Raw genomic sequence first — 26,907 nt, forward strand, 5'->3', positions numbered from 1 at the left:
GTGTCCCCGTCCAATAGCTGGGAGGCCTCACGTACTTAAGGCACCCTCCCCTGTAGGGAGGTGCCTGAGCAACGTTAGTTTTAGTTTTTGTATGTACTCACTATTCTGTTGTTAGGTCCCTGTTCCTGAACCTGTCCAGTCTGAACCTGAACCTTTTCCTAAGACCGTCCTGCCAGAACCTGATCCTGAGTTCTGAACCCGTCCTCTCTGAACCTGCACCTTCAACCTCTGCAAGCGTTAAAGAACCTACCTCGACTAAACCCAGAGTATGCCCTGTCTGAACATCCTGTTCTGTCCGAGCCCAATCCTGTTCTGCCTGAACCAGCTCTGAAATCTGTTCTAGCAGTTTTCTGAATCCTGTCCTGCCAGTGACTCCGAGTCCGTGTCCATGACTGGGATCCTGACCGTTGGGGTTAGCTGCCGCAGTACCGGGGAGTGTCCTGGGGTGGTACCTGGCGGCTACCAGCAGCTCAAGCCTGACTCCACCATCAGGGGCTATAGTAATAACCAGATAGACACTTAGCCATGCCCATCAAGGGTCAGCCCGGCCCGTGGTGCAGTAGGTCTATAATCCACCAGCATGACAGTTGCAGCTTAGTGGCTTGGCTCGAGTTGATGGCACAAGCCCCTCAAAGCTTGCTGATTGGCTGCAGTGTTGTTGACGTGACATCAGCACCACAGACAACAGACACCAGGAGTAGAGGAGGAGACCCAGCGTTGGACCTGAAGAGGGTGAGTAAAGAACAGTTTATTGTTTTACAACCAATTACAGCTTAAGAACATGGATTTTCCGAAACCTAGAAAACACCTCTAAGGGATCAGTGTATCCAAATGAGTAATTTTGCAATTTTTTATGTATAACAGACAATCTTGAAATGTATAACTTCTTACGCTAAATTCCCATTAGCACTTTCTGTACCTGGGCCTTCATGTTATTTGGTTTCTTTTCGATCTAGGAAAGGTTTCAAAGCCCACATTAGAAATAAGTACAGAAGATCCAAATGATGTCTATCTGATTGGTAGCACGGCCTATTTAAATTGCACAGATTCCTTAAATGCTCAGCGATTCTTTTGGAGAAAAGAAGGAAATAAGAACCCAATAGCAGAACAAGTCACTCCAACACTTGCATTCACAAATTTAACAAAAAATGACAGCGGACTCTACACCTGCCAATATGGGAGGAATTCAGAGTTATCAGAGCTCAGCGATCCCATGTACCTATATGTGAGCGGTAAGGCAAATACTATTTTATAATATGAGGGGATGAAGGCATCATGCATGACAATCTCATTACCAGTGTTTGTGCCAAGAGCTGGCAATACAAAAGATGCCCTTACATGGTTCCAAATAGTTCTGATGCTTTACAGTCCTTACCCCAAGCCAAAAATTCTTATTCATTGGTGCCACCTTGCACCTATTTCCTACTGTTCCATCACTGCAGATAAAGTAGTATGCCCACAAAGTAATAACCTACATAAAGAGGTCTGATCAGACTTCAGCACTGAAGAAGCCTCTCGAGACATAGATATATTGGATTCCAGAAAAATTCAAGGAATCCAGTACTTTCTCATTGATTCCAGGATATTTCTTTGACCTGGAAACATAAGAGGGGACCCATGCAATGTAGAAAACCTGACCATAATATAATCATATGCCCTTTGTTTATTCATAAGGCCATCCATATAGTTGCTAACAGTCTCAAATTTTTTGAGATTTTCAAAGAATATTCCAGGCAAATATGGGCAACTGGGCATGTCCCAGTACTTAGAGGGGCAGCGTTTACATAAAACCCCCACTAATAGTGGGCGTTCCTTCCACTCTGTGGGTGTTACTGGGGTGGGATTTAAACATCACCTTTTTACCAAATGAAATGTTAGTAAGGTGTAACACGAAGCCTCTATTTCCCAATGCAAAATCTGTAAAGGTCCTCAGTCATTTGTCTTTTATAAAACTGGTGTCTATGTATGTGGTAGAGGAGACTTTGGATCCCTTTGAGCTCTAGGGTCTGGCTGCAACTACTTCACTTGCACCACCTTAAGGAGGACCTGTCATAGGGTCAAAAATGGCAATTTTTTCCCTTATTTTATTCCCAATGCTCCACTGTGTATGCAATTTTTTTGTCTAAAATCCACCATATGGTTGCAGAGATATGGGCCATTTTATTTAGTCCTAATTTTTATAATCATTAGCATGGGGGCAAGGCTGACAGGATCCTCTGGGGTAGGTCTTTAGGCTACTCTGCATTATTATCCTGTGTGCCACGCCCCCTATGAAAGACCATAAACAATTAGCACCAAATAAAAAGGCACATATCTCTGGAACTGTATAATGGATTTTAAGGAAAAACAAATTGCATACTCAGGTGAGCTGTAAAAATAAAATAAGAGCAAAAACTGGCCAGTTTTGACCTGGTGACAGGTCCTCTAAGCTACACCCTTGTCATCAAAGTTTCCTAGATACCTGATATAAGACATGTCCATCCAGTTACACTTTTCACATCAAACAATATATCCTATAAAATATGCCTTTGATTTCAAACAATGTTTATGTGGATTTTATACAGACAGATACCCACCGCCAACAATTACCGTGGAACCAAGGAGCATTGTCCAGCCGGGACAGGACATCACCATAATGTGTGCTTCCTCGTATCCAAAAATTGTTTTTACCCTTTTCAAGGATAATGCTCAAATAGCGGAAAATAGCAACAATCCATTTATGTATGTCATTCACCATGCAAATAAAGCGCATGCTGGGCAATATTCTTGTATGTACGAAAATTTACAGATGGAGTCAGATTTCAGTGAATCTTTGATGATTGACGTTAAAGGTAAGAATGTATGAATTCATTTTAACTTTTCTTAAAGGGAATTTAACAGTAAGATCTGGCTGCCCTAACAGCACAGATCATGATCCCATGAAAAAGTTTCCTACAAACTTAGGTTGTGGAGACTGTTGTATATTGGTTCAAACAGATATTGTCACGCAAGGTGAGGGAAATACTAAGTGCACAATGACTGGAAGAGGGGGAGGAAGCCCAAACACTAGGGAAAGGGGGAGTGGAGACCGCCAGGCCGATCAGACAACACCCTGACTCCCCTAATGTCCCTAAATAGGTTCTGCATCTATCGCCGAGCAGGAAACCTAATTCCTGACTGCCCCTAGCAATAAGGCCTAGATAGGGAGGGGAAGGGTGAGCACTAGTCAGCCCTCACTGCAACTAAAGACAAACAGGTAAACAAACAAGGGAATACACTTAGCTTGAGAAGACACCAGAGAGATAACGCCAACTATCCTCCAAGGGAACTCCAAGAAGACACTAGCCGACTACTAGTACTTCAAGCCTGGAGAAAGGAAAATAGAGCTATCACCGGCGACTCTCTGGAGAGTATTTAAACATTGGGCTGCTTGCTGTAGTTTTGATAAAATCACTGTTTTATCAAAAGGAGGTTATCAGGTTATCACTAGAGGACTAGTCAACCTGCTGCCAGATAGTCTGATCACGCCCCCAACACTGATTGGCAGCTTTTTGCCTATGCACAGTGAAAAACAAAGCTTCCAACCAGGGGTGTGGGCAGGGTTATACAGAGCTCAAATTCAGAGAACTGCTAGATCTGCAGCAGAGAAAACAGTCTTTAATCAAAATTGCAGCAAACAGCCATGTAAGTGACGTATCACTGGAATAAGGGTATCTGTCCCTATATCATGCTGCTCTCATATGGGGTATCAAAAACCTGGTGACAGATTCCCTTTAAACTTTAGAAACATTTTTCATGAGTTTTAGACTCTTTTTTTGAATATCATTCGATAAGAGGGTGTGGATCTTAGGAAAAAATGATGTAAGATGTAGAACTTGTAAACTTTGTAAATCCCTTATGTTATTTATTTAGAGTTACAGCCTGCGATATATTCCAGAGCTGCATTTATAATTCTGCTGGCTGACAGTCAGATAGCAGAGAATGCTTGGAGATTTTAGATTATGAATACAGCTGTGGGCGACACTGGCTGTACCAGTACGTTTCCGTTTTTGTACATTATCATTTAAGACATTTTCTGACATGCTTTCCATCTGTATATTATTCAGCTATCCACAGCCCTTCAATCACTTGGGAGGAAAATGAAGAAGGAAAACTGAAAATTATCTGCACGGCACCAGAGGAAAATAAAAATATGTGGTTTCAGCTATTTAATGAAAGCAAAGATGTTATAGATGAAAAAAATGTGGTCAAACAAAATCAAGTAAATTTCATAGTACCATACCTTGAAAAGTCTCATCGGAGATATTACTGTATATATCGCATTCGGATGGGTGGAGACTTTGCAGATTCTCTTATTAGTGATGCCGCTGTGATAGGCGAAGGTAAGAGTATCTATTGTAAAACATAAACCATTTCCAAAATGGCGCTAATACATTTATATGGATTCAGCAAATCCTTTGCTATGGTCATGTAAACTTATGATGTCTTTGTAGTGATACAGCAAATGTTAAAATCTGGTTCACGATGGTAAACACCACAGGATCCCCTGATGAAGCTAGGATGCGGGGAAAACACTGTCAGCATTTTCCCTGCATTTCTTTATGAACAAATTACAGTACTAATCTAATTGGTAGTGCCATCAGGAGCAGTATGAGATAGCTAGCCAGGAAGCCTGGCTAGCAAGGAGTAGTCAAAGAGCCACGTCAAACCAAGATGTCCAAAACAAAAGCAGAGTCATCAGGCAGATGGATAGTCATCAGGCAGATGGATAGTCATCAGGCAGATGGATAGTCATCAGGCAGATAGATAGTCATCAGGCAGATGGATAGCCATCAGGCAGATGAATAGTCATTAGTGTTGAGCGAGCATGCTCGACACTGCTCGGTACTCGCCCGAGCATCTCACTACTTGGGCTGTTCGGCGAGCACCGAGCATTTCCGGGTTACTCGGGCGGGAGATCGGGTCTCTGCCCTGCATGTTTGGCGCTCTTTACAGAGCCAATGAACATGCAGGGATTTCCAGCCAGTCACTGTAATGCCGCAGCCATGTTGGTTGTGGGCATTACAGTGATTGGCTGGCCGCACAGCTTCACCTCGAGTATTTAAAACCGGGCGCCGCCATCTTGGACACAGTCGCTCTGGATCAGACGGTGTAGGGAGAGTGCTGCTCAGTTAGGGAGAGATTTATACTGCGAAATAGGTAGTGCAGGTTCTCTAAAGCCTGCAAAATCAAACAAACAGTCCTTCTCAGGACTAATGTCCATCCCAGATATCAGGCAGGCAGGCAGGCTGTATAGGAGATGCAGTGGTTATACCAACAAACACTGCATTACAGTCCTGTGTGCTGCTTTTCAAATTGCTAGACTTAGCCCCAGGTCTCAGGGGCCAGGAAAAATTTTTTTTTTTTAATCTAAATCCTCTTTTTTTTTTTTTCCTCAGTCAGACTGTACAAATACTCGTCTTATTAACCTTTTGGTATCCCCCCCCCCCAAAAAAAAAAAAAAATTGAGTGAGTGTACAGACACAAATATAACTGTTTAAAAGAGTCTGGTGTAGGCCAGATAACTAGAACTGTGGTTTTCCTCTTCCACGGTTCAAATCTCTATATTATCCACTTTTTTGCCTTTTTTCAATAAAAAAAAGCATTTTGAGTGTCTCGCTGACTGTTCAGACACAAATATATCTGTTTAAAAGAGTCTAGTATAGGCCAGATAACTAGAACTGTTGTTTTCATCTTCCACGGTTCAAATCAGGGTGTAATCCACCTTTTTGTATAAAAAAAACAGTTTCAGTGTCTCGCTGACTGTTCAGACACAAATATATCTGTTTAAAAGATTCTGGTGTAGGCCAGATAACTAGAACTGTGGTTTTCCTCTTCCACGGTTCAAATCTGGGTGTAATCCACTTTTTTGCATATAAAAAACATTTTGAGTGTCTCGCTGACTGTTCAGACACAAATATATCTGTTTAAAAGAGTCTGGTGTAGGCCAGATAATTAGAACTGTGTTTTGCAGTTCCACGGTTCAAATCTCTGTATTATCCACTTTTTTGCCTTTTTTCAATAAAAAAAACATTTTGAGTGTCTCGCTGACTGTTCAGACACAAATATATCTGTTTAAAAGATTCTGGTGTAGGCCAGATAACTAGAACTGTGGTTTTCCTCTCCCACGGTTCAGTTCTGGGTGTAATCCACCTTTTTACATAAAAAATTACATTTTGAGTGTCTCGCTGACTGTTCAGACACAAATATATCTGTTTAAAAGAGTCTGGTGTAGGCCACATAACTAGAACTGTGGTTTTGCAGTTCCACGGTTCATATCTCTGTGTTATCCAGTTTTTTGCCTTTTTTCAATAAAAAAAAAAACACTGGTCACTGGTCCATTTTCATATTTGGGCCCATCGCCTGCTCCGCTTGAAGTGGTGGAAGAGGAGATCCCATGTAGCGATGGCCAAATATTTGAACAGCCACGGCCACAGGAAGGCGACGCTGGCAATTTGTCACAAGAGGTGGACGATGACGAGACACAATTGCCACGAAGTGAGGAGGAGGACCGTTGTGCGGAAGTGGAAGAGGAGGAGGTGGTGGATGATCTAGTAACTGACCCAACGTGGCAGGAGGACACGCAGAACGAGGCCAGCAGCACACAGGGGGAAGGAGGCAGAGTACCCCAACAGGCAGGAAGAAGCAGTGTGGTGGCCGCAGACAGAAGGCAGGCAACCGTTCCCCATAACACCAACACGAGGGACGTTGCCAGTACAACCGGTAGGTCTTCCAGAGTCTGGAATTTTTTTAAAGACTCTGCTGATAACCCCAAAAAGGCCATTTGTACCACCTGCCAGGCCAGCATCAGCAAATTACCAGCCTGATCACCACCAGCATGATCAGGCACATGTCAGCAAAGCACCTGACTTTGTGGGGCGAACCCCAGGGTCCACGACCAGTGTCAGCGAGTGTCACCACTGCTTCTTCCGCTGTTGTGCGCGTAAGAGAACCCCCTGTTGTGCATGCAAGGCAATCTCCTGTCCATACTGCATGCAAAGATGCCCCCTCCTCTCAGTCTTCACTTGTTATGGCAGTTTCTCAAGAAACAGCATCAACGTCCACGTCCACGTCCCACCGCAGCGTTCAATTGTCCATATCCCAGACCTTTGAACGAAAGCGCAAATTCGCAGCCAACACCCCCAGGCCATAGTCCTAAATTCGCACATTTCACGACTGCTTGCGTTGGAAATGCTGCCTTTTAGGCTGGTGGAGAGGGAATCCTTCCGCAACCTTATGGCGGTGGCCGTCCCTCGGTACTCGGTCCCCAGCCGACACTATTTTGCCCGGTGTGCCATCCCTGCACTACACAAGCACGTGTCACAAAACATCTGCCGTGCCGCAGTTACTGGGAGAGTCCACCTGACAACGGACATGTGGACAAGTGCTTGTGGCCAGGGACGGTACATATCCCTGACGGCACACTGGGTAAACATAGTGGAAGCCGGGACCCAGTCGGACCTTGGGACGGAACACATCCTCCCCACACCGAGGATTGCGGGCCCTATGTCAGTCAGAGTTGCCCCCACAGTGTACAGCTCCTGCACATCATCCTCCTCCTCCTCCTCATGTTCAGCCTCCATCTCAGATATCACCACATCAGTTACAAGGTGGAAGCACTGCAGTACTGCCTCAGCCAAGCGGCAACAGGCTGTGCTGAAACTCATAAGCTTAGGTGATAAACTTCACACTGCTTGTGAGTTGTGGACAGCTGTGAAAGAGCAGGCTGATCTGTGGCTGAGACCGCTGAACCTACATCCAGGCATGGTCGTGTGTGACAAGGACGTAACCTGGTGGCGGCTCTGAGGCGAGACGAGATCACACACGTACCATGCCAGGCTCATGTGCTTAACCTTGTGGTTCAGCGGTTTCTTAAATCGTACCCCGAGTTGCCAGATCTGCTCGACAAAGTATGCCACCTGTCAGCTCATTTTTGGAAGTCGGCTACAGCTTCCGCCGCCCTTGCTGTGTTGCAGCAGCGTTTGCAGCTTCCGGCACACTGACTGGTGTGTGATGTCCCCACACGTTGGAATTCTACTCTCCACATGTTGCAAAGGATTTGTGAGCAGAAGAGAGCAGTTGTGGAGTACCAGCTGCAACAAGGCCGTCGATATTCAGGTCAGACTCCACACATAAGACCTCAGGAGTGGACCTGGATGTCTGACATATGTACCATCCTGACAAACTTTGAGGAGTCCACCAAGATGGTGAGTTGCGATGACGCCATCATTAGCGTCAGCATCCAACTTGTCTGTCTTTTGCAACGCTCTCTGCAGAAAATTAAAGAGGAGGCATTGCAGCCAGAGTATGATGAGATGGATCAAAAAGCTGTAGCGGGCGATTACACACAGCCCAGCCTCATCTCATCCCAATGTGCATTGGGGGACAATGAGGGAGAGGAGGAGGAGGAGGAGGAACAACAGGAGCTGGTATGCACAGTAGACGGTAGTACCTGTACAACTGTCATACCATCGGTTCAGCGTGGGTGGCCTGAGGACAGGGGGGAGGAGGAGGAGTAGGAGGAGGAAAAGGAGAGCATGGTCAGTTGTCATCTTGGTGAGGACACCGAAGTCTTGCCCGTTACCAGTCTGGCACGCATGGCTGACTTTATGTTACGCTGCCTTAACCGTCACCCTCGCGTTGTCAAAATGTTGGGAGACAGTCATTACTGGTTGGTGACACTTTTAGACCCCCGCTACAAGGAGAACTTTCACTCTCTTATTCCTGAGGTGGAGAGGTCTACAAAAATGGGGCAGTACCAGAAGGCCCTTGCTGCAGAACTGTTAAAAAAATTCCCATCTGATCACGCTAGCAGCAGAGGTCACAGTTCGTTGCCCAACCAAGGCGTACAGGCGAGAGAGACGCAACTCCAATCCAGCAGAGGCAGGGGAACACAGTCAACGTTCTGGGACAGTTTTCTGAGACCCGCCCAGCTTAAAGGCCCTGAGACGCGGGGTACTCTCACATGGAGTGGAAAGTTTCAAAAGATGGTGAGGGAGTACCTTGCCGACCGTACCAGCGTCCTCCGTGATTCCTCTGTGCCTTTTAATTATTGGGTTTACAAATTGGACACTTGGAATGAACTCGCTCTGCCGCTAGCGTGTTATCGGAGCGTGTTTTTAGTGCCGCTGGGGGAATTATAACTGATAAGCGCACTCGCCTGTCAACTGACAATGCTGACAAGCTGACCCTTATCAAAATGAACAAGGGCTGGATTGGGCCAGACTTCTCATCACCACCAAATGACAGTAGAGTAACATAAAGTCAAATCCACTGTGGATTTCGGGAGGTGTATTCCCATGCACCGCTTCACACCCAGACATGGGTATACACTTCCTCATTTCAGCTGTATTTTGCTCTTCTCCTTATCCTCAGCCTCCACCACCACTATACCACCAGGGTGACCGTGGTCCATGTTGCCAGCATTGCAAGTTCCTCTGTCCTAATTTTTGGCAGCTTTTGCTTGGAAGGCATAGGCAAAGACTATGGGAGACCCACTCCCCAATAATGGGAATAATGTTTTTAATATGCTGTGCTGCATGGCTCTTGTAAGGGGCATTAAAACCGTCTTGCTAAGCTACTGTGACCTCCACGTCTCTTCCAAGGGGCATTAAAACCATCTTGCTAAGCTACTGTGACCTCCACGTCTCTTCCAAGGGGCATTAAAACAGTCTTGTTAAGCTACTGTGACCTCCACGTCTCTTCCAAGGGGCAATAAAACCGTCTTGTTAAGCTACTAAGCTACTGTGACCTTCACGTCTCTTACAAGAGGCATTAAAACCATCTTGTTAAGCTACTGTGACCTCCACCGTCTCTTCCAAGGGGCATGAAAACCTTCTTGCTAAGCTAATGTGACCTCCACGTCTTTTCCAAGGTGCATTAAAACCGTCTTGTTAAACCACTCTGAACTACACGTCTCTTCCAAGGGGCATTAAAACTGTCTTGTTAAACCACTCTGAACTCCACGTCTCTTCCAAGGGGCATTAAAACCGTCTTGCTAAGCTACTGTGTCCTCCACGTCTCTTCCAAGGGGCATTAAAACCATCTTGTTAAACCACACTGAACCCAACGTGTCTTCCAAGGGGCATTAAAACCGTCTTGTTAAACCACTCTGAACTCCACGTCTCTTCCAATGGGGCATTAAAACTGTCTTGTTAAACCACTCTGACCTCCACGTCTCTTCCAAGGGGCATTAAAACCATCTTGTTAAACCACTCTGACCTCCACGTCTCTTCCAATGGGCATTAAAACCATCTTGCTTAACCACTCTGACCTCCACGTCTCTTCCAAGGGGCATTAAAACCGTCTTAATAAGATACTGTGACCTCCACGTCTCTTCCAAGGGACATTAAAACCATCTTGTTAAACCACTCTGATCTCCACGTCTCTTCCAAGGGGCATTAAAACCGTCTTGTTAAACCACTCTGATCTCCACGACTCTTCCAAGGGGCATTAAAACCATCTTGCTAAGCCACTCTGACCTCCACCTCTCTTCCAAGGGGCTTTAAAACCATCTTGTTAAACCACTCTGACCTCCACGTCTCTTCCAGGGGGCATTAAAACTGTCTTGCTAGGCTACTGTGACCTCCACATCTCTACCAAGGGGCATTAAAACCATCTTGTTAAACCACTCTGACCTCCACGTCTCTTCCAAGGGGCATTAAAACCGTCTTGTTAAGCTACTGTGACCTCCACATCTCTTCCAAGGGGCATTAAAACCGTCTTGTTAAACCACTCTGAACTCTACGTCTCTTCCAAGGGGCATTAAAACCATCTTGTTAAACTACTGTGACCTCCACGTCTCTTCCAAAGGGCATTAAAACCGTCTTGTTAAGCTACTGTGACCTCCACGTCTCTTCCAAGGGGCATAAAACCATCTTGTTAAACCACTCTGACCTCCACATCTCTTCCAAGGGGCATTAAAACCGTCTTGTTAAGCTACTGTGACCTCCACGTCTCTTCCAAGGGGCATTAAATCCGTCTTGTTAAACCACTCTGAACTCCACGCCTCTTCCAAAGGGCATTAAAACCATCTTGCTAAACCACTGTGACCTCCATGTCTCTTCCAAGGGACATTAAAACCATCTTGTTAAGCTACTGTGACCTCCACGTCTCTTCCAAGGGGCATTAAAACCGTCTTGTTAAGCTACTGTGACCTCCAAGTCACTTCCAAGGGGCATTAAAACCGTCTTGTTAAACCACTCTGAACTCCACGTCTCTTCCAAGGGGCATCAAAACCATCTTGTTAAACCACTCTGAACTCCACAGCTCTTCCAAGGGGCATTGAAATGTTGTTTTTAATTACCTCTAACCTCCACGACTCTTCCAACGGGCATTGCACTTCCTCCTAATTTTAGTCAACTTTTGCTTTTCAATGCATAGGTGAACACTAAGGGAGACCCACTCCCCAATAATGGGTAGAAGGTTTTTAGTACGCTGTAATCCAAGTCTGTTTCAAGGGGCATTGCAGTTCCTCATAATTTTTGGAAAGCCTTCCATTCACTGCTTTGGCCAACAGTGCACAGGAGATCCAGTTGCTATAAATGGAAAAACCGGTTTAGTTAAGGCCCTCTGACCTCACTGTCACTTCCAAGGGGAATTGGAATGCCTCAAAATTTTTGGTAGGCATTGCATTCACTGTATGCCCTATAACTGTGTAGCTGAACCGCTCCTTTTGGTACAGAAACATATCCTACAAGACATGTGTGGTTGACTGGCCTGATATTGATGTGAATGGTCCCTGTTCCTCCTGCTCTTTCTCCTTTGCCACCAACTCATCCATCATTCATCACCTGAAGCTTTGTTTTAACGGGAGTCATAGAACTGGGATAGTAGCAGGAAAACATCCAGCAATCCTCAAAGGAGGTATGATATGCGCCAAAACGCTGACCACCTCAGGCCTAGCCATTACTACATACATGTGCTTGCATTCCAAGGAACAGAAAGCTAAGGAGATGGATGGCCTCATGATCATGAATAATTTACTCGTTGTGTAGGAGGCCGACTACTGCTGCTGTCTACCTTCTGAACTTTGTGTTGAAGCCTGATTGACCCAGGACCCGCAATCCTCTATGTCTGGAGGACGTGTTGCATCCCAGTGTCCAACTGTGTCCCGGCTTCCACAATATTAACCCAGTGTGAAGGCGTCAGTGAGATGGACCATCCCTGGCCACATTCACTTGTCCACGTGTTTGTGGTTAGGCTGTCCTTCCCACTAAATGCATTGTGGAGGGCACAGGTAATGTTTTGGTATGCGCGCTTGTGTATAAGGAGCACCAGGACAAATAAGGGTGGCTGGGGACCATTTATGGACATCCGGCCGTGCCCAGGCGGCTGGGGACCATGTGTGGGCAACCGGCCATGGGGCGGCTCGGGACCGAGTATGGATACCAGGCCGCCGACGCAGCCATGACGTGCTGGCCAGATTGCGCCTCCACATGCATAAAAGGCCCAATTTCAAGTGCAAGCAAGCAAGCAGTATGGTATTTCAGCCTTGGGGTGGGTGGGTGGCAGGCTGCATACTTGCGCATGCATTGCAAGGAATGGGGGAGGTACTATTGAACACTGTCCTGGGTCAAGGACTTGCACGGGGATAGTTGCAAGTCTGCATCTTCTGATACGGCAAGGATCACTTCTGATGGGCACACTTTTAGGCAGTGACCTGGGTGTCAGAGATGCTTCCAGGGGTCTTCCTCATGCTGTTCCCATGTCTTTTCAGCACTGTATGCATGTGTCACACAGCACATGGCCAGATAAGGTTGTAAAATGTTAAAATGACATTTCCCGGTGAATGCATTTGTCACGGTTGAAAGCAATACAAAAGTGCAAAAACGCATAAAAAATGCTACTTGTGAACATAGCCCAAGGTTTGGAGGAGTATTTTTGTTTTTGTTTATTTATTTTACCTTATACACAAGTCTTTACCCTGGAAAGGATGTTCCTGAACATATTTCACAGGAAAGCAGTTTCAGTTTCGCTTTTGAACGTTTTATTGTGAGCCCGTAAACGTGGCTTAATACCTCTGACCACGTTGTTGACAGCAGTGACCTGGGGGTCAGAAATGCTTCCTGGTGCGATGCCCATGCTGTCCCCATGTCATTTGAGCACTGTCACTATTGTTTTGGGCACTTTTTAGGCTTTCTACAGACTGCCGGGGGTGCTCGTGTCTCCCATAGACTAACATTGGGCTTGTTGCTCGGGTCGAGCACCCGAGCATCACGGTGAGCTCGGCCCAAGCTTCGAGCACCCGAGCATTTTAGTGCTCACTCAACACTAATAGTCATCAGGCAGATGGATAGTCAGGAAACAGGCCAATGTCAGAAAGCAGAGATACACTGTAAAGAGGAGGAACCACATTTCTTTGATTCCCTCAATAAATATACAGTAAGTAGGGAGTAGAGATGAGCGGTGTTCGACTAGAACTGTTCGCCAATCTCAAATTCGAGCTGTTTTGGGCGGTGTTCGAGCTGTTCGACGAACCCGAACGATTTGCAAAAAATTCGGCTGTTCGAGGTTATGTTCGATAACTGTTCGTGCACCAAAAGCGTGTCCTGCATGTCTGGCGCTATTTAGAGCACCAATCATGCAGGGATTGTCTGCCACTCACTGTAATGCCACAGCCATGGTGGTTGTGGCATTACAGTGATTGCCCAAATCGATGGGAACAGTGCCAACAGTGAAACATGAAAAGCCGGCAATTCAGCAGCGGCATACACCTGTACCCGACAATTTAGAACCGAAAGAATAGAGCTTCACACATAGATTAGATAGATATAATCATGTCAGTCACATATATATGAAGTACTGTGACAGTGCTGGTTACTGTACTTGTCATTTAGCGTAAAGGATTTATCAAAAAAAATAATAGTGTTTTCATGCACCGTCTCTTTAAAAAAGCCGGCCGGCAATTCAGCAGCGGTACCCGACAATTTAGAATAGAAAGAATAGAGAATCACACATAGATTAGATAGATAGAAACATGTCAGTCACATATATATGAAGTACAGTGACAGTGCTGCTTACTGTACTTGTCATTTAGCGTAAAGGATTTATCAAAAAAAATAATAGTGTTTTCATGCACCGTCTCTTTAAAAAAGCCGGCCGGCAATTCAGCAGCGGTACCCAACAATTTATAACAGACAGAATAGAGCTTCACACATAGATTAGATAGATAGAAACATGTCAGTCACATATATATGAAGTACAGTGATAGTGTTGGTTACTGTACTTGTCATTTAGTATTAGAACAAATGATTTATTATTAAAAAAATTGGCGTGGGGTTCCCCTTAATTTTAGGCTCTAGCGGAGGTTAAGCAGACGGCTGGGGCAGATGTTTGAAGCCTGGGAAGGGGGTAATACCCACGGAGCTTCCCAGGCTACTAATATCAGCCCCCAGCTGAATACATAGCCTTTACTAGCTATTAAAATGGGGGACCCCCCCAAAAAAATGACGTGGGGTCCCCCCTAATTTAATAGCTAGCAAAGGCTAGGCAGACAGCTGGGGGCTGATATTAATAGCCCAGGAAGGGAGCCATGAATATTGGCCCCCTCCCAGGCTAGAAACACCAGCCGTCAGCCGCCCCAGAAATGGCGCATTCATAGGATGCGCCAATTCTGGCACTTAGCCTCGCTCTTCCACGCTGCCCTGGTGCGGTGGCAGGGGGTAATAGGGTTGGGGTTGATGTCAGCTTATAATGCCAGCTGACATCAAGCCCAGGTTAGTAATGGAGAGGCGTCTATAAGACACCCCCATTACTAACCCCATAGTCAAAGTTAAAAAAAACACAAACACCCAGAATAAAGTCCTTTAATTGAAATAAAGACACAATCCTTTATTGTTCTAAATTAAACCATACTTACCGTCACGCCCATTCCAGCTGAAGCCAACGATCTCCTGCAATAAAAGAAAAATAATAAAGCAACCTCATCCTTACCTTTCCATGGTTCCCACGACAGCTTCAGCTCTGCTACATCGAGATGACAGGCTGGACCGCAGCAGAACGCTGCCATCCAGCCTCTCATCCCGCAGACACTGAGAAGCGCAGGCTTGCTTGCGCTGCTCAGCGTCTCTCTGTGACGACATCCAGATGAGCCGAGTTCATGTCCAATGAACTCGGCTCACCTCATGCACGTCACTGACAGCGTGGGAAAATTCTCACGCTGAAGCGGTGAGTGCAGGAGAATTCTCCCACGCTGTCAGTGACTTGCATAAGGTGAGCTCATGTCCAATGAACTCAGCTCACCTCCTGCACGTCACTGACAGCGTGGGAGAATTCTCCTGCACTCAGCGCTTCAGCGTGAGAATTCTCCCACGCTGAAGCGCTGAGTGCAGGAGAATTTTCCCACGCTGTCAGTGACGTGCATAAGGTGAGCTCATGTCCAATGAACTCAGCTCACCTCCTGCACGTCACTGACAGCGTGGGAGAATTCTCCTGCACTCAGCGCTTCAGTGTGAGAATTCTCCCACGCTGAAGCGCTGAGTGCAGGAGAATTTTCCCACGCTGTCAGTGACGTGCATGAGGTGAGCCGAGTTCATTGGACATTAACTCGGCTCATCTGGATGCCCTCACAGAGAGACACTGTGGAGCGCAAGCAAGCCTGCTCTTCTCAGTGTCTGCGGGATGAGAGGCTGGATGGCAGCATTCTGCTGCGGTCCAGCCTGTCATCTCGATGTAGCAGAGCTGAAGCTGTCATGGGAACCATGGAAAGGTAAGGATGATGTTGCTTTATTATTTTTCTTTTATTTCAGGAGATCGTTGGCTTCAGCTGGAATGGGCGTGACGGTAAGTATGGTTTAATTTAGAACAATAAAGAATTGTGTGTTTATTTCAATTAAAGGACTTTTTTCTGGGTGTTGTGTTTTTTTTAAATACTTTACTAGAAATTCATGGTGGTCATGTCTAATATTGGCGTGACCCCATGAATTTCGGGCTTAGGGCCAGCTGATAATGCCAAGCTGGCCCTAACCCCTTTATTACCCAGTGAGCCACCGCATCAGGGCCCTGGATGAGTTGGGTACAGCGCCAGAAGATGGCGCTTCTATGAACGCGCCATTTTCCGGGGTGGCTGCGGACTGCAATTTGCAGCGGGGGTGGCCCAGAAAGCTTGGGCCTCCCTGCGCTGCGGATTCCAGCCCCCAGCTGCCTAGTTGTACCTGGCTGGACACAAAAATAGGGCGAAGCCCCACGTCAATTTTCTTTAAATTATTTCATGAAATAATTAAGAAAAAAAGGGCTTCCCTATATTGTTGTGTCCGGCCAGGTACTAATAGGCAGCTGGTGGTTGGGGGCAGCCCGTTCCTGCCTGCTGTACCTGGCTGGACACAAATATAGTGCGAAGCCCCACGTCAATTTTTTTTAAATTATTTCATGAATTTCCTGAAATAATTTAAAAAAATTGAAGTGGGGCTTCGCACTATATTTGTGTCCAGCCAGGTACAGCAGGCAGGAACGGGCTGCCCCCATCCACCAGCTGCCTATTTGTACCTGGCCGGACACAACAATATAGGGAAGCCCTTTTTTTCTTAATTATTTCATGAATTTCATGAAATAATTAAAAAAAATTGAAGTGGGGCTTCGCACTATATTTGTGTCCAGCCAGGTACAGCAGGCAGGAACGGGCTGCCCCCAACCACCAGCTGACTATTTGTACCTGGCCGGACACAACAATATAGGGAAGGCCTTTTTTTCTTAATTATTTCATGAAATTCATGAAATAATTAAAAAAAAAGTACGTGGGGCTTCGCCCTATTTTTGTGTCCAGCCAGGTACAACTAGGCAGCTGGGGGCTGGAATCTGCAGCGCAGGGAGGCCCAAGCTTTCTGGGTCCCCCCCCGCTACAAATTGCAGTCCGCAGCCACCCCGGAAAATGGAGCGTTCATAGAAGCGCCATCTTCTGGCGCTGTACCCAACTCATCCAGGGCCCTGGTGCGGTGGCTCACTGGGTAATAAAGGGGTTAGGGCCAGCTTGGTATTATCAGCTGGCCCCAAGCCCAAAATTCATGGGGTCACGCCAGTATTAGACATGACCGCCATGAATTTCTAGTAAAGTATTTAAAAAAAACACAACACCCAGAATAAAGTCCTTTAATTGAAATAAAGACACAATTCTTTATTGTTCTAAATTAAACCATACTTACCATCACGCCCATTCCAGCTGAAGCCAACGATCTCCTGCAATAAAAGAAAAATAATAAACCAACCTCATCCTTACCTTTCCATGGTTCCCACGACAGCTTCAGCTCTGCTACATCGAGATGACTGGCTGGACCGCAGCAGAACGCTGCCATCCAGTCTGTCATCCCGCAGACACTGAGAAGCGCAGGCATGCTTGCGCTCCTCACTGTCTCGCTGTGACGGCATCCAGATGAGCCGAGGTCATGTCCAATGAACTCAGCTCACCTCCTGCACGTCACTGACAGCGTGGGAAAATTCTCCTGCAATCAGCGCTTCAGCGTGAGAATTTTCCCACGCTGTCAGTGACGTGCATGAGGTGAGCCGAGTTCATTGGACATGAACTCGGCTCATCTGGATGTCGTCACAGAGAGACGCTGAGCAGCGCAAGCAAGCCTGCGCTTCTCAGTGTCTGCGGGATGACAGGCTGGATGGCGGCGTTCTGCTGCGGTCCAGCCTGTCATCTCGATGTAGCAGAGCTGAAGCTGTCGTGGGAACCATGGAAAGGTAAGGATGAGGTTGCTTTATTATTTTTCTTTTATTGCAGGAGATCGTTGGCTTCAGCTGGAATGGGCGTGATGGTAGGTATGGTTTAATTTAGAACAATAAAGGATTGTGTCTTTATTTCAATTAAAGGACTTTATTCTGGGTGTTTGTGTTTTTTTTAACTTTGACTATGGGGTTAGTAATGGGGGTGTCTTATAGACGCCTCTCCATTACTAACCTGGGCTTGATGTCAGCTGGCATTATAAGCTGACATCAACCCCAACCCTATTACCCCCTGCCACCGCACCAGGGCAGCGTGGAAGAGCGAGGCTAAGTGCCAGAATTGGCGCATCCTATGAATGCGCCATTTCTGGGGCGGCTGACGGCTGGTGTTTCTAGCCTGGGAGGGGGCCAATATTCATGGCTCCCTTCCTGGGCTATTAATATCAGCCCCCAGCTGTCTGCCTAGCCTTTGCTAGCTATTAAATTAGGGGGGACCCCACGTCATTTTTTTGGGGGGGTCCCCCATTTTAATAGCTAGTAAAGGCTATGTATTCAGCTGGGGGCTGATATTAGTAGCCTGGGAAGCTCCGTGGGTATTACCCCCTTCCCAGGCTTCAAACATCTGCCCCAGCCGTCTGCTTAACCTCCGCTAGAGCCTAAAATTAAGGGGAACCCCACGCCAATTTTTTTAATAATAAATCCTTTATTTTAATACTAAATGACTAGTACAGTAACCAACACTATCACTGTACTTCATATATATGTGACTGACATGTTTCTATCTATCTAATCTATGTGTGATGCTCTATCTTTCTGTTCTAAATTGTCGGGTACCGCTGCTGAATTGCCGGCCGGCTTTTTTAAAGAGACAGTGCATGAAAACACTATTATTTTTTTAAATAAATCCTTTACACTAAATGACAAGTACAGTAAGCAACACTATCACTGTACTTATTATATATGTGACTGACATGTTTCTATCTATCTAATCTATGTGTGAAGCTCTATTCTTTCTGTTCTAAATTGTCGGGTACAGATGCTGAATTGCCGGCCGGCTTTTTTAAAGAGACGGTGCATGAAAACACTAATATTTTTTTTAATAAATCCTTTACACTAAATGACAAATGCAGTAACCAACACTGTCACTGTGCTTCTTATATGTGTGACTGACATGTTTCTATCTATCTAATCTATGTGTGATGCTCTATTCCTTCTTGTCTAAATTGTCGGGTACCGGTGTATGCCGCTGCTGAATTTGCCGGCCGGCTTTTTTAAACAGAGTGTCTTCTGAGCAGTTTGTCAGCTTTTGGACACCTTTGCAGGTGTTTTCTATGTGTTTCTATGTGTTTTTGTTTGCCTGCCATTGGTTTTAACGGTGTTCGACGGTGTTCTAAGGTGTTCGACGAACAGTTCGACGAACAGTTCCTCGAACATCCCGGTGTTCGACGAACCGAACCGAACCCGAACACTACGGGGGTGGCTCAACACTAGTAGGGAGGCAGAATTTCATGTTTATATTTTTATTCTTTAGCAATAACTGTGGTAATATATCCCAGTTATTTTTAGGGAGAACTGTCACTACGGTCAGTTTTAGTGGGCAGTTGCTTATTTTTTGCTACACAAAAATAACAAATTTTTCATTTTCCATTTCAAGGAACTTCAAGAGCTCGAGACCATACAATGGGAAATATCACACGATTCCTTGCGTCAACAATGATCCTGATTCTACTAACTGTGATCCTTGTGAAACATTTCAAATACTCTCAGCGATATAAACCGCGTCCCCCCGTACTGCCGGCTCCCAGGAAGAAACGGGCTGTTGAGTCTGAGTATACTCAGGTAGACGTCAACTTTTTTTCATTCAGTTTTCATGTGCATGTAAATATTTTGCCTTCAACTAATGGTTCAATTACATGATAAATATATCAATATATTGATCTGCAATGATGATAGATAGATAGATAGATAGATGCTCCTACTATATACTAATGGTACGTGACCCAACTTTGCGATCCTGATTTCCATGCAGCCTTCCCTATATCTCTCTACTCCTACTATATACTAATGGTACGTGACCCAACTTTGCCATCCTGATTTCCATGCAGCCTTCCCTATATCTCTCTGCTCCTACTATATACTAATGGTAGGTGACCCAACTTTGCCATCCTGATTTCCATGCAGCCTTCCCTATATCTCTCTACTCCTACTATATACTAATGGTACGTGACCCAACTTTGCCATCCTGATTTCCATGCAGCCTTCCCTATATCTCTCTGCTCCTACTATATACTAATGGTACGTGACCCAACTTTGCCATCCTGATTTCCATGCAGCCTTCCCTATATCTCTCTGCTCCTACTATATACTAATGGTACATGACCCAAGTTACACCACCCACCCCCCACTTTCATTTATGACCTTGTTTACTGAACCTTTGAGTATCCAGCATCTGGTTCAGCCTTAATCAGCTGATCAAGATGAGCACAGACCACTCCCATCTGGTTCACAGCTGAATGCATTCTGTTACAAATATATTGAGAGCCAGGAGTCTGTGTCAGACTTTAGTCTGTGTCCATCACCTTAAGTGTCCATTGCTTAAGTGTGAGAAATATGAATTAATTCTGAATTGATTCTGAAGTGAACTGAAGGTAACTGGATACTAAGTCACAGTAAACAATGTTTGTGTTTGTTTTCACTCTCACCCCCTTAATCCTTCACCTTTTCAAACCACCCCTAATCCCTACACCTAGTAAGGAACTCTTCATCTCTCCCTCCATTCTCCCCACCCATCTCACCTCCTACTCAGAGCTATTCCTCAACATACAATCCTTTGCCTCCAAACACAGACAGCCACCTCATGCCCTCTCCTGCTCCCACCTACTAGCGCTTTCTCTGCTTCTCCTTACTGCCAGCGACATCTCTCCAAATCCTGGCCCTCCTCACCACATCCCCACAGTCACTTTCACCTGCTACCCACGATCTATCCAAACTCTCGTAACCCTTCTAACCTTATACCCATCCACCCAGTCCCCGCTTCCCCAATCCCCCTAACAGGAGCTCTATGGAACGCTCGCTCCGTCTGCAACAAACTTTCCTACATTCACGACCTCTTCCTCACCAACAAGCTTTCCTTCCTTGGCATCACTGAAACCTGGCTCACCCCCTCTGACACGGCCTCTCCTGCTGCACTTTCGTATGGCAGATTCCACCTCTCCCATACCCCCCGCCCCACCGGAAAGCACGGTGAAGGAACAGGTTTCCTCCTCTTAGAAAACTGCTCCTTCACCCATATCCCACTGCCGCCCTCAATTACTCTCCCCTCTTTTGAAGTGCACTGCGTGCGCATCTACTCCCCCTCCAACCTCCAACTGGCTGTCATCTACCGCCCCCCAGGATCAGCCACCACTTTCTTTGACCACTTCACCACTTGGCTACTTCATTTCCTCTCCGTTGACATCCCCACTATTCTCATGGGCGACTTCAACATCCCCATTGACACTTCCCTTTCAGCTGCCTCTAAACTTCTATCCCTCACTTCCTCCTTTGGTCTTACCCAGTGGTCTTCCACACCCACCCACAAAGACGGCCACAAGCTGGACCTCATCTTCACCCGCCTCTGTTCCCTATCTAACCTCTCTAACTCACCTCTCCCTCTCTCTGACCACAACCTACTCACATTCTCTACCCTCTCCTCTCCAGGGCAATAATCCCCACTCCACAAACTTGCATACCCTCGCAGAAATCTCAAACACCTTGACCTACACTCACTCTCTGAATCCCTTCTCCCTCTTACAGACATTAGTTCCTTACATGATGCAGATGTTGCTGCCACTTTATACAACACCACAACAGTTGCAGCTCTCGATTCGGTCGCCCCCCTCACACATACCAAAGCTCGCACAATCAACAGACAACCCTGGCACACCAGCCTAACTAAAGAACTGGGACGGGCCTCCAGGGTTGCTGAGCATAGATGGAAAAGGTCCCACTCCAATGAGCACTTCATCGCATTCCAACAGTCCCTCACTACCTTCAAGTCCACACTCACTGCAGCAAAACAAACATACTTCTCATCTTTCATTTCCTCCCTGTCTCACAACTAGAGATGAGCGTTGTTCTACTCGAACTGTTCGCCAATCTCAAATTCGAGCTGTTTTGGGCGGTGTTCGAGCCGGTCGGCGAACACGAACAATTTGAGAAAAATTCGGCTGTTCGAGGTTATGTTCGATAACTGTTCGTGCACCAAAATCATAACTGGATTTTTTCTCAGTAATGATGAAAATTAATGTTAATATGCAGTTTGAGTGTACAGCGGGGCGGGGGGAGGGGCAGGGGATGGATCTCTGCAGGAACAATGAAGATCTCCATTTTTTTTTCTCTTTCCCGCATTTGCAGTGGGGAGGTGCAATCTGTCAGCCTATCAGCAGCGCACACACGGAGCGAAGTGCTTTTTTTCACACAAGCAAGGGCATGTGTGATTGGCAGTGTATGTCACATGTCCTTGCCCTATAAGACCAAGCCATTTTCCCCGTCGCCACCATTTTCTCACTGCTGCAGCTGCGTGTTAGACGGCACCGCTGTTGCTGTGTGCGCTATACCTTGTTAATTTCAAGCCAATTTTCGCACAAATATACAGATAGCTTGGGAGTAGGGAATAGTTGTGATTGCAGTCCTTTTAAGGACTAGGTTACAGCATTTCCTACGACTTTTATCAGGCAGGTCTGTGCTCTTAAATAGATAGATTGTGGGAGTAAAGACTAATTGTAATTGGAGTCCTTTTCAGGACTAGGTTACATCAGTTCCTATCAGTTTTTGCCAGGCAGGTCTGTGCCAGTGCTGTGCAAGTTTTTTTCACAGCATTTGGCTGAATCTAGCAAAGCTAATCCTTTTTGGCCTATTGCAGAGTGTGTTAGTCAGTGGAGTAGCCTATCTGTTTTGCAAGATATACCACCTGTGTATAGAATACCAATTTTTTTACTGCACCTAGTGAAGTAAAATCTTTTGGGCATAGCATCATTCTATTAGTCCATCTATACTGACCTCCATCAGGTTGCAAACTGAATATAATTTTTTTCTGCATCTAGCTCTGAAAAAATATTTGGGCTTCTAGCAGTGTGTGGGACTTGGTCTATTAGTCCATCTATACTGACCTCCATCAGGTTGCAAATTAAAAATATTTTTTTTCTTCATTTAGCTCTGAAAAAATATTTGGGCTTCTAGCAGTGTGTGGGACTTGTTCTATTAGTCCTTCTATACTGACCTCCAGCAGGTTGCAAATTGAATATAATTTTTTTCTGCATCTAGCTCTGAAAAAATATTTGGGCTTCTAGCGGTGTGTGGGACTTGGTCTATTAGTCCATCTATACTGACCTCCATCAGGTTGCAAATTAAAAATAATTTTTTTCTGCATCTAGCTTTGAAAAAATATTTGGGCTTCTAGCAGTGTGTGGGACTTGGTCTATTAGTCCATCTATACTGACCTCCATCAGGTTGCAAATTAAAAATAATTTTTTTCTTCATTTATCTCTGAAAAAATATTTGGGCTTCTAGCAGCGTGTGGGACTTGTTCTATTAGTCCATCTATACTGACCTCCATCAGGTTGCAAATTAAAAATAATTTTTTTCTGCATCTAGCTCTGAAAAAATATTTGGGCTTCTAGCAGTGTGTGGGACTTGGTCTATTAGTCCATCTATACTGACCTCCATCAGGCTGCAAATTAAAAATAATTTTTTTCTGCATCTAGCTCTGAAAAAATATTTGGGCTTCTAGCAATGTGTGGGACTTGGTCTATTAGTCCATCTATACTGACCTCCATCAGGTTGCAAATTGAATAAAAAAATTTTCTGCATCTAGCTCTGAAAAAATATTTGGGCTTCTAGCGGTGTGTGGGACTTGGTCTATTAGTCCATCTATACTGATCTCCATCAGGTTGCAAATTAAAAATAATTTTTTTCTGCATCTAACCCAGCCAATAGTTTTGGCCTAATACCACAGTTTGGCCACTCAGCTCTGCTCGGTTACCATCCATTGTTTTTTTGTGCAAACAACTCCAGAGTTGTGAATTAGTTAACCACCAAAATGAGTGGAAAAAGGCCTGCTGCTGGTGGAAAGGGGAATAGGCGTGTTGGGAAGGGGAAAAAAGGTTGTGTCCGTGGGGTAGGTGCAGAAGAAAGACCATCTTCCAGCCAAACTAAAATGTCTACTTCTTTTAGCGGACAATGTGATAAGATCCCTTTCTTACGGCCACGCCAATCGCTACAAATTCCAGATGAGGCACAAAAACAGCAGGTGCTTCAACGGATATCAAGTGCTCCTTTAAGTGGGCTCTCCTCCACATCAACTTCAACATCACAAATACTCCAGTCCTCAAAGGTGTCACCCAAATCGCACTTGCTTCCTCACAGCTCCCAAATCTCCAGCTGCCCGTCTGAGTATGAGGTAGAACAGATGGTTGAGTCTGCAGAGCTGTTTACTCATACTATAGCCTGGGAATCAAAGGTCGACTCCAGCGCTTCTGTGAATCCAGACGAGGAAATGATCTGCACTGATGCCCAGAATCTTTATGAGTCGGATCCAGGACCAGACGCAGAAGGTTCTGACCATAATGTAGACCCTCATTCCCAAACTGTAACTCCTGTTGGTGGAGACAATGAGGAAGACGATGATAAGACTCAAATACCTGATTGGAGCGACAACTTTAGTTTTTTGTCAGGGCAGGAACAGGTTGGCTCTGAGGACGACGGGTGTGATAACGCACAGGGTGATGATGATGAGGTCGGAGATCCCACTTACTGTCAACCCACAGTCAGCCAAGAGATGAGGTCAGCAGAGGAGGTGGAGGAAGATGCTAGTGACGACGAGGTCAGGTTGCGCCTTCCTGGACAGAGACGTAGTACTGGAAGCACGTCAACAACTGCATCCTCAAACACAACTCTGCCTCTCACCACAAGTCGTGGTGGCTCTTCAGGTCGCATGGGTGCTAAGCCTTGCATAGCCTGGGCATTTTTTCAGATCGATAAAGATGACCCAACTCGTGTTATCTGTAACATTTGTCAGCAAAAGCTAAGTAGAGGCCAAAAAATACATAGTTTGAGTACTTCATGCATGAACCGGCACATGGACATGAAGCATAAGTTGCAGTGGGAAGCTCAGTGTGCTACAATGTGGTCTAGCCGGCCGGGCCAACCACCGTCTGCCATATCTTGTGCATCCGCGGCCTCTTCATCCTCTGTGACTGGGGGGACAGCAGTCACACCTGTTTTGGGGCGCAGACCTGCCACCTCTTTACCCGCAACAGCCAGCGTGATTGGCAGGTCATCATTTTCTTTGGAGGTGGTAACACCAGCTGGTCTTGAGCGCTGTCCGACATCGATAGCACCACCTTTGGATCAAGGCAACCTAACATGTCCGCCTGCATCTTCCTCACAGACCGGCAGTTTGCCGGGGACACCCTTATCAACCCCGTCTAAGCACAATAGCCAGCCCTCGGTCCCTCAGATGTGGACAAGTAAAAGACCATTTCCTCCTAGCCATGAGAAAGCTAAGAGGTTGAATTTCACCATCTGCAAGCTCTTGGCTACAGAAATGCTGCCTTTCCGCCTGGTGGACACAGAGGATTTTCGAGACCTTATGTCCGTCGCAGTGCCCCAGTACCAGATGCCCAGTCGGCACTACTTCTCAAAGAAAGGTGTGCCTGCGCTCCACCAGCATGTCGCACACAACATCACCGCTTCTTTGAGAAACTCTGTGTGTGACAGGGTGCATTTCACCACAGACACTTGGACGAGTAGGCATGGACAGGGGCGTTACATGTCGCTGACTGGGCACTGGGTAACTATGGTGACAGCAGGACAAGGGGCTGCTGTCCAAGTCTTGCCGTCCCCACGAGTTGTGCGTCAATCCTCTTTATGTCATTTTTCCTCCACTGCTTCTGCCTCCTCAACCTCCTCTCGGTCTTCCACCTGCACCCAAAGCCTGTCTGGTCATGCCACAAGCTTTCTAACTGCGCAGAAGGGATCCTGCACACCTCCTTACTATGCTGGCAGTAGGGCTCAACGTCATCAGGCAGTTTTTACATTGAAATGTCTGGGAAATGTGAGTCACACAGCTGAGGAGTTGTGGTCAGCTCTGGAGAACCAATTTCATGAATGGTTGTCTCCACTGGACCTGAAACCAGGGAAGGCCGTGTGCGACAATGCTGCAAACCTGGGTGCGGCCCTTCGCCGGGGCAATGTCACACACGTGCCTTGTATGGCTCACGTGTTGAACCTGGTTGTCCAGCAATTTTTAGCCCACTATCCCAGACTAGATGGCCTTCTGCAGAGGGCACGGTCGCTGTGTGCTCACTTCCGCCGTTCGCATCCCGCAGCTCAGCGACTTACATCTCTACAGAAGTCGTTGGGCCTGCCACTTCACCGGCTAAAATGCGATGTGCCTACCCGGTGGAATTCAACTCTGCACATGTTGCAGCGACTGTGGCAGCACCGACAAGCCTTGGTGCAATACGTTCTGACGTATAGCCTGGGCCAACGAGATTCAGAGGTGGGGCAAATCACGCTGGAGGAGTGGTCTCAGATCAGGGACCTATGCACCCTTCTGCACAGTTTTGAAATGGCGACGAAGATGTTTAGTGCTGACGATGCCATTATCAGCATGACTATTCCGGTGATTTACATGCTGGAGCACATGTTAAACAGAATTCGGAGTCAGGTGGTGGCACAAGAGGAGGTGGAGGAAGTAGAGGAGGAGGAGTTGTATGCGGAAGGGCTAACATCTGCAAGGTCCAGACGGTCGGCAGCACCAGGGCGGCAGGCATGTGAGGGTGGGGGAGATGATTTTACCAGGGCGCATGGTAGCAGCCAAACTAGTGAGGAAGGTGCAGGAGCCCAGGAAGAAGTGGAGGACGAACTGATGGAAGACTCATCAGATGAGGGAGACCTTGATCACATTTCTGTTGTGCGAGGTTGGGGGGAGAGGACAGAGGAAGGAAGCATGATTGTTACCTCGCCACCAACACAACAGGGACTTGGTGCTCCTGGATGCGCAACACACATGAGTGCCTTCTTGCTGCACTACCTGCAACATGACCCTCGAATTGTGAGAATTAGAAATAATCCTGACTACTGGGTTGCCACACTGTTAGATCCCCGGTACAAAAGTAAATTTGCAGAAATTATTCCTGCCATAGAAAGGGATGCACGCATGCAGGAGTATCAGCAGAGACTGTT

At 46.3% G+C, this 26,907-nt stretch overlaps 1 protein-coding gene across 1 annotated transcript in view; it reads left to right on the forward strand.

The window, feature by feature from the left end:
- LOC141173169 (uncharacterized) overlaps positions 1-26,907 on the forward strand; it is an 85,524-nt gene that overhangs the window by 21,827 nt on the left and 36,790 nt on the right. The window contains exons 3-6 of the mRNA XM_073657802.1: positions 957-1,232; positions 2,565-2,831; positions 4,086-4,361; positions 19,334-19,518. Of these exons, the coding sequence (XP_073513903.1) occupies positions 957-1,232; positions 2,565-2,831; positions 4,086-4,361; positions 19,334-19,518 (1,004 nt within the window). The remainder of the gene's footprint in view (positions 1-956; positions 1,233-2,564; positions 2,832-4,085; positions 4,362-19,333; positions 19,519-26,907) is intronic.

The sequence above is a fragment of the Phyllobates terribilis genome, unplaced genomic scaffold (genome assembly GCF_046119375.1).
Source record: "Phyllobates terribilis strain yellow unplaced genomic scaffold, ASM4611937v1 Scaffold_12__6_contigs__length_324123572, whole genome shotgun sequence".
Classification (NCBI taxonomy): Eukaryota; Metazoa; Chordata; class Amphibia; order Anura; family Dendrobatidae; genus Phyllobates; species Phyllobates terribilis.